Here is an 8,987-nt window from a genome sequence, read left to right on the forward strand (position 1 = left end):
ACGTAACCCCTCCGGTACTCCGGTATGTACCTGATACACTCCGAAACCCTTCCGGTGTCCGAATACTACCTTCTAATATATCAATCTTTAACTCTCGACCATTTCGAGACTCCTCGTCATGTTCGCGATCTCATCCGGGACTCCGAAAAAACTTCGGTCACAAAAACACATAACTCATAAATACAAGTTGTCATCGAGCGTTAAGCGTGCAGACCCTACGGGTTCGAGAACTATGTACACATGACTGAGACACCTCTCCAGTCAATAAACAATAGCGGAACCTAGATGCTCATATTGGTTCCCACATATTCTACGGAGATCTTTATCGGTCAAACCGTCATGACAACATATGTTATTCCCTTTGTCATTGGTATGTTACTTGCCCGAGATTCGATCATCGGTGTCATCATACCTAGTTCAATCTCGTTACCGGCAAGTCTCTTTACTCGTTCCGTAATGCATCATCTCATAATTAACTCATTAGTCACATTGCTTGCAAGGCTTAGTGATGTGCATTACCGAGAGGGCCCAGAGATACCTCTCCGATACTCGGAGTGACAAATCCTATTCTCGATCTATGCCAACCCAACAAACACTTTCGGAGACACCTATAGAGCATCTTTATAATCATCCAATTACGTTGTGGCGTTTGATAGCACATAAGGTGTTCCTCCAGTATTCGGGAGTTGCATAATCTCATAGTCAGAGGAATTTGTATAAGTCATGAAGAAAGCAATAGCAATAAAACTTAACGATCATTATGCTAAGCTAACGGATGGGTCTTGTCCATCACATCATTCTCCTAATGATGTGATCCCATTCATCAAATGACAACACATATCTATGGTTATGAAACTTAACCATCTTTGGTTAACGAGCTAGTCTAGTAGAGGCTTACTAGGGACACTGTGTTTTGTCTATGTATCCACACATGTGTCAAGTTTCTGGTTAATACAATTCTAGCATGAATAATAAACATTTATCATGATACAAGGAAATATAAATAACAATTTTATTATTGCCTCTAGGGCATATTTCCTTCATATGCATAGGAGTTGATGCACGTTTTCGTCCTTGTTTCTCCAGCAGAAATCTTGGAGCACTCTTTGAAGTTCTTTGTGTTGGATTGAGTATTATTAATCTAAAATTGCTTGATGCATATCGTATAATCAACTCGTGGATACTCATGGTGACATTGGAGTATCTAGGCGACATTAGAGTTGGTTGATGTGTATCATATGGTGTTATTTTAGTACGAACACTTGGGCTGTTTGTGACACTTATAGGGATAGCTCTATAGATCGACCGTAAAGGATAACTTTGAGGTGGTTTCGTATCCTACAAACAATTTCGTCTTATGTTCTCCGCTAGATAGGAACTTGGGAGTGATTCTTCATTGCACATTGAGGGATGGTTATATGATCCAATTATATTAGCATTGTTGCGATTGCACTAGTGAAAGTATGAACCATATGCCTCATTTTCAAGCATTGCAATACCGTTTGTGCTCACTTTTATTACTTGCTACCTTGCTGTTTTTTATTGTTCCTATCACAACAATAAATATCTACTATCATTACTACACTTGTATCACCATCTCTTCGCCGAACTAGTGCACCTATGCAATTTACCATTGTATTTGGTGTGTTGAGGATACAATAGACACTTTGTTATTTGGCTGCAGGGTTGTTCGAGAGAGACCATCTTTATCCTATGTCTCCCACAGATTGATAAACCTTAGGTCATCCACTTGAGAGAAAATTGGTATTGACGTATTGTCCTACAAAACTCTGCGTTTGAAGACTCAACAAAAGCCTACAAGAATAAAGTTGCGTAGTAGACATGAGATGCGTGCATCTCAATTATGCAAATGTTGAGTGTAATGCTTAAATCTTTTAAGTAATAAAGCATCCTTTATTGAAAGAATTGAACTGCCCCCCCCCCCTACACACACAACCAGGTATATTTCTTTCTAATTTACAGACTAATTTCATATATTTATCAGCGCTTATACGAGGGGAAACAGATGATATGCGCAAACATATTTCTAATTGTGGTGTAGATCGACGGCCGCCAATCCGCGTGCTCTTGCCACCACGTGCGACAAATAGCCTCCCTAAGATGCATGTAGTGATTCGTCCATTTTTAAAATGATAAGACTCAAATCTTGAGTGTGTGTCATGTGCCTACGGTACTGTGATATGTGTGTAAGTCTATGTTAGAAATCTCGAAATGAGTTGACGCCCCCTTCCCCCGTGTCGTCTCCCCGAGTGAGGCGACCAGAGGCTTCCCTCACTCCCTCGAGCATCTCCTCCCTCCCCCTAGCCTCCTCCCGCCGCCGCCAACATGCGCCATGGGGCCATACTCACGTGGTGTCGATGGTGGCGGCCCTGATTTTCCCTACACGCGGTGCCACTGCTCGGGAGGTGGTGGCCGACGCCGGTGTTCCTAGGTTGAATGATGGTTTTGGCGGCGGCATACCGTCCCGGGTGGCCGAGCTCCAGGTGGTGAGGTGGCTCGGCCACTTAGTTGAGGGGCGTGCTGGCTGGCGGTGGAGCACACCCGGCCCAGGTCTGGGCCCTTTTGGGCCCCATCTGGGTCAGGGCGGGCCAGGCCCACGCTTGGCTGCGCCATCCGGCGGACGGAGGAGCGGCTCATACTAGGGGTGGCGGGGACCGCGGCGCTCCTACTACAGCGCGACGACGGAGGCTTCACGAGCTCGATTTGGGCTCACCGGGCCTAGGGGGCTGGTTTTCTCCTGGTGCTGCGTCCGGTCGGTTACTGCCAACGATGGTGGAGGTTGTTCCCTCCCGCGAGCTGGTTTTTCTGCCGCTCCTCGTTCCCGACTGTTTCTTCTCGGTCCCGTCGGTCTCGCAACGTTTGCCACGGTGAGACGACAATGGTGATGGCGCGTATTGGTGGGCAGCGAGTTTGGTGGAGCGCGATGGATCATCCAGAACCGTGGCGGTTTGGCGGTCGGGAGAAATCCCTGCTGGTTTGGTCGACACCGACATGGTAACGCCCGTGGGTGCAGTCATTCCTTCCTAATGGGAGTCGGGTGTACCCCTTCCCCACACCCCTCCGCGTACCGGGGGAAACCCTAGGACCAGTCTGGCAACAGCGTCACCGTCATCGTCATTGCATTTCTTTTTAAAGATGTTGCTTGGTATGCGGCGTTTCATAGTGCTATGAGAGTGGTGAGAATTCTCCGGAGGACGCAACGGTTGCGGGTCATCATCATATTCAAAAGAAAATCACAAATTTGCATGGAAGTTGACTTGCACAATAAGAATATGCGTATGTGTTTTTAAAATTTTGTTTTGAAGCACCACGTTGAGAAAAACAAAGACCTCAGGCGAACTCGAGTAGTACTACATCTAATCTGTTCATTATCCGCAGCGACCAGCGAGTAGACAGGATCAGATGAAACATCAGATCACCAGAGCAGCACCTGTCTATACCTGGAGCACATAGCTTAGGCTTGGCGACCACCACCATGGCCGTGACTGGTACGTGCCCCCAGCATCCCATGTTTCATCTCCATCACTTTTGACCGTGGAGCCACGTCCCAAAGCCTTTCGCAGCTCCCACAGCATCTTTGCGACGGGAAAGAGACCTACTAATCAGCCAGCCAGCCGACCTCTAGTGTATGTGTGAATGAATCATTGCCGTCGCATGCATGTGGGTAGCATCTTTGCGTGTCTCCCTTTTCCTGATCAGCCCAGATTTTAAATCAAAGCCAACTGTAGCTGCGCGGTGTTGACTTTTGCTGGTACAAAGGTGTGGCCACCTCCATGAGCCATGGCCATCATTTGGAATCTTGCAGAGCAGATACGATGGATCGCTGCCATGAGCTTGCTGTTTCAGAGGCCCTCCCTCTTGGACTCGGTGAGAAAACAAGAGGTAATAGCATCCAGGTACCCTAACTTGCACAGAATATGATGCTTTAGTCCCAAATTTATAAAACTTGACTCCATTATACCTCAACTTGCACCTCACGTGATGATTTAGTCCCAGACCAATTACAGGTCGACAATTGGCAGCTAGATGGCTGGACCAATCAGCGCACACACTTTTGCACAAAACCCCGTGATGTTTCCTTTTATCAACTCGCAGTATAGCACACTTGAATTAAATCTGTCGGAACCTGATGGAGACGGCGAGGGAGATCTTCGACTTGATGACTGAAAGAAGCGTTCCGTCCTGGAACTCGATGATCATCGGTTACGGGCTGCACAAGCAGAGCGAGAAGGCGCTCGAGCTGTTCCTGGAGATGGAGAGGAGCGGGCCTAGGCCGAACGAGACGACCTTTGTCTGCGTCCTGAGTTCCTGCGCCTATGACGGCCTGGTGCTCGAGGGCTGGTGGTGCTTCGACAGGATGGTCAGGCTCTACGGCATCGAGCCCAAGGCCGAGCACTTCGGGTGCATGATGGACCTCCTCGACCGTGCCGGGCTGCTCACAGGCTCGGAGAACCTCATCCAGAATTTACAAGGCAAGGCATCCCCCGCGTTGTGGGGTGCCATGGTCTCGGCCTCTCAGATGCATAATGGCTCCAAGCTCGGGGAGTTTGTCGGGAAGAAGCTGATCGAGATGAAGCCGGCGGAGGTCGGCCCGTACGTGCTCCTCTCGAACATCTACGCGGCGGAAGGAAGGTGGGACGACGTGGAGAAAGTGAGGGAGGCGATGAAGGAGAACGGCGTTGAGAAGGACGTGGGGCTGAGCCTTGTAGGGGGATCAAGTGAACCAGAGACCCGCCTTGGCACTGAAGATGGCGCGGTGGTGATGTCGATGCTGGGCGAGATGGGCGCGCACATGAAGAAGCCGCCGACTGAACCCCACGAGTCCAAGTGCAGGGAGGGAAGGGAGGCTACGAGGATCTGTTGTGCGTGACACACCAGCAATGCAGAGCATGTTGGAATATTACTACGCCTCGCCGTTGCTGATCACGGAGCATCAGGATTCTTGCTGGTATGTGTGGTCCTCTGTTGTCGTGCCAGGGCCAGCATTGCAGCAGCAGCAAAGCAAGCCGAGGGGTAGCCTACTGCTGGCTGATGAGCAAGCGGTGGAATAAGCCAGAGAACATGTTTTGAGGTGGATTAGTGGCAGCGGAGGTTCTTCTATTCTTCTATTCCATCTCTTGCCCATGGATGGACGATGGAGAAGGCTGCTCTTGCCCGGCTGGCTGCTCTGCTCCGCTCTGCTCAACTGATCTGGCCGGTGATTTGATGTGACAAGTGAAGACGATGACACGATTGTGTCAGTCAGCTGACCGTGGTGTCCGCATGGTTCGGAGAGGCGAGAGCGATGGACGGACGGCGTCTGCTGCAGGTATTTGTTCCCTGCATTGCCTAATTTTTGGATGGCAAACCATGACAGATTTCATTCAGGTGTGCTATACTGCAGGTTGATAAAAAAAAGGTAGGGGCTTTTGTGCAAAAGTGTGTGCGCTGACTGGTCCAGCCACCTAGCTGCCAATTGTCGAGCTGTGATTAGCATGAAACTAAATCATCACATGAGGTGCAAGTTGGGGCATGGTAGAGTCAAGTTTTGCAAGTTTGAAACTAAATTGTCACATTCTGGGATACCTGGGGTGCTATTACATCAGAAAACAAATCTGAAGGCTAGGACGGCATGGATTCACTGGGAGGCTTGAGACAGCGGTCGTCACGGTCTCACAGGAAGGGAAGACAGAGCAAGACGACAGACATACGGACAGGCAGACATGCAGCAGAAAACAAATCAAAGTGCGTATGCATCGCAGACACAAGTACTGCTACTCTTTTATAAACAACAGAAGTACGGATACGCGCTTGTTCACTCGTCCACAGCTTCACATCATGCCATGCCATGCCATGCCAATCAATCATCAACACTAATAAAGTACTAAGTAGTAGTCTACTAACCAATCCTAAACTAGTCATCAGGAACTAAAACAGCCTTGCGTTGCATGCTGCTGCTAGCAAGCAAGAGCTAGATCACCGTCAGCTTACCACCACATGGAAGTCCCAACAGCACTAGGAGCTACTGTATGTGGCAAGCCAGCAACAAGGAAAACAAACATACTTGAAGAAGGAGTACAGCACTACAGTAGTATACTAGTAGTATTAGACTATTAGCGAGCGAGGGATGGATGGATCGATGTACAAACGACGATGTGGCACACCCACATACGCATAGATGGACGGGCCACGGCACGGTGGGTGTAGCCAAAACAGCAGCAGGTAGATCGATAAGATATGATTAAAATCACCATGATCGTCGTCAGATGATTCCTTGTGTGAACTTAATGCCCAGCATCGTCTACTCGACCTCGACGGAAGAGCTAGCCCATGCCACGCTCATGGCCTGCCCTTGTGCTGCGTGTAGATGTAGTCCAGGTGCGCGTCGTGGAGCAGCCTCCTCTGCATGCACTCCTCCCCCTCCTTCCCCTCCTCGCACGCCTCCTCCTCTGCCGTCGCATCGTCCACCGTCGCCTCAGACGGTGACACCGCCTCGCCGCCATTACCGGCCTTGCCACCTTCCTCCTTGAGCACCACTAGGCCGTCCGTTGCTGCAGCATCTTCCGCCTTGACTCTCACCACGCCGATGCCTGCAAACATACAGGCCCCGTAAGGTTAACGATCTAAGCAATCAGAGTGAGCAGACCGAGGAGTATGCAAGCATGTAATAACACGAGAAAGAAAAGGTATCGGTGGTGGTGGCGGTACCTTGGTGAGGAGCAGTGTTGGCGGGGAGGGGCCGAGCGGCCGCCACGCCGTAGGAGAAGCAGAGGAGGAGAAGCAGGACAAGAGCAGCGAGCGGCGGCGAGCAGCGTCTCGTCATTTTGATCTCGGCTTCCTGCTTAAATACGCACACTGGGCTGGGCTGTCTGAGGAAGAGAAGAGAAGGGCAGAGTTGTGTGCAGCTAAGCTAGTGTGCTACTAGTAGTGGCTTCGGGAGCTGATGGCGAATGGTTGTGGCTGCTGGTGTTCGTGGGTGGCTAGAGGAGGTATTTATAATGCGGCAAGTGGTGTGATGGAGCTCGCAACTTGCAAGCAAACACAACAGTGACGAGCACAAGAGATACTAGAACACACACACACACACACACAGGTTGGCATTGACACGGCCAATATTTTAGGTTTTTTTACAAGATGGAACGGACAGGCACGCGCACACGCGTATAACACATGAGTTGATTAAGACCACCGGTTAATGAACCATGGGTGGCGGGCGCTAGCTTTGGATGGCAAAACAAACACCTAAATACTCATCCCAGTTGTAGCTAGCTAGCTAGCTAGCTAGGGTAACTGCCAATACCCTCTTTGTTGTTTCGGTGCCAAACAAACAAATGTATGCATACACGTTTGTTCAATGCGGAAGTGCGGAGGTGAGCTTCTTTCCCTCCCTTTGGTTGCTTACTCTGAAATGGAAAACTTCATTGGACCTTCCGTGATTTCTGGACTGATCTACGTGACGAGATGCACACTAGCACCCACTGGCGACTAGATATGGTGGTTTTCTGTTGGTTACCAACATTTTCGGCATTTTTCAACACTTATTTACTACAGTAGGAGTACTATATGCGAATATCGTTGTATGGTATGGTATGGGTCGGTGTGAACAGTACTAGGACTACTTGGACTGTTAGTGCTCGGCGCTCCCGCTTTTCTCTGCACCCGGAAAACACTGGAGCAGTGGACAAAGTAAACCCAGAGCTAAACTAAAGCGTTGCTCTTTTGGAAAGCAGAAAATGAAAACAAATGTCCCGGCGAAGCAACAACATCTCCGACAGCTCCCTTTTCTTCAATATTTTTTTGTTATTATTACGAGAGTTGGGCAAAAAAGAAGCAGCTTCAACACCATCATTTCTTCATAAAAAATTTGGTGATAAAAAAACAAGCCGACTCCTCTATATGGAGACGGAGTTGCTCTCTCCAAGTACAATCCTGCTGGGACTGTGGTATCCCAGCCCATCAGGGTTCAAGTCCTGGTGCTCGCATTTATTTCTGGATTTATTTTAGGATTTTCGGCGATGCACATTTACTGGAGACATTTAGTGGAAGGAGACATTTTTGTCGATGACGAAGTGCCTTCGGTGACTTTGTAAATTTTAAAATGATACGCCGGCTCAATCTTTCCAAGGTGCTCATAGGGGTAGCGTGTGTGTGTATGCGTTCATATGAGTGAGTATATATGCGTGTATATGAGCGCTTGCAGTTGTACTATGTTGAAAAAAGTACAATCCTCCTACATATCACGTCAGCGCGTTGTCACCAATGCCCGTCGGACCACCGCTGCCATTGCCGCCGCCCACACTTCCCCGCTGACCCGCCACGGCCCGCCGGACTGTCGACGGACCACCGAGCCTCTCGGCAGCAGCGCCATCCGCCATTCAAATGTCTAAAAGCGACTACGCAACTGACTTTTCATGGATGCAGAGTTCGAGCCAGAGAAGGATGCATTGGATTTTTCAACATTTTCAAATAAGGAGCAGCACGAAATAGTAGAAAAACTTTGGGAAGTTTTCTAACCTTCCAAAACTGAATTTTGCCTAGCTACGCGGTGATGAGTACACTCTGCTGCCATCTCTACCGTTTGGATGGAATACACTCTGCAGCGGCAACTCATAAGTCAGTTAGGGACTTGGAGCATCTACCGCCTGAACTTTCTAATTTAGACCCTAAACGCCCACGCATGCCCGTCCACGGGCACTCACAGGACACATCTTAAGTTTTTCTTCCCACAGTCAAACACCTCAATAGCACATCTCAAATCCATACAACATGCAATGTTTACGAAAATGATAAAACACACATAGTCCGGCTAGTAAATCAAGACATTATCATCGGACTATCAATATTTGGCATCTTCTACCTACACACTACTTATGAAGAAAATTATCCACGGTTGTCTTTGCCTTTCTGACGTCCTTGTCGTCCTTCTCGTGAAAGTAGCGGTCAAAGATGCAATATGGATCAAGCCGGATCTGCTCATCACCGAAGCT

At 48.9% G+C, this 8,987-nt stretch overlaps 1 protein-coding gene across 1 annotated transcript; it reads right to left on the minus strand.

Annotated features, from left to right (window-relative positions):
• Nucleotides 1-6,048: 6,048 nt before the first annotated feature.
• Nucleotides 6,049-6,986, minus strand: LOC780672 (phytosulfokines 2). The gene is made up of 2 exons (XM_044524501.1): nucleotides 6,709-6,986; nucleotides 6,049-6,590 (listed from the first exon to the last, which is right to left on the minus strand). The coding sequence occupies exons 1-2, from the start codon at nucleotides 6,821-6,823 to the stop codon at nucleotides 6,340-6,342; spliced, it is 366 nt and encodes a 121-aa protein (XP_044380436.1). The 5' UTR covers nucleotides 6,824-6,986; the 3' UTR covers nucleotides 6,049-6,339.
• Nucleotides 6,987-8,987: the final 2,001 nt, after the last annotated feature.

This window comes from Triticum aestivum, chromosome 5A, assembly GCF_018294505.1.
Source record: "Triticum aestivum cultivar Chinese Spring chromosome 5A, IWGSC CS RefSeq v2.1, whole genome shotgun sequence".
In the NCBI taxonomy this organism is placed as follows: Eukaryota; Viridiplantae; Streptophyta; class Magnoliopsida; order Poales; family Poaceae; genus Triticum; species Triticum aestivum.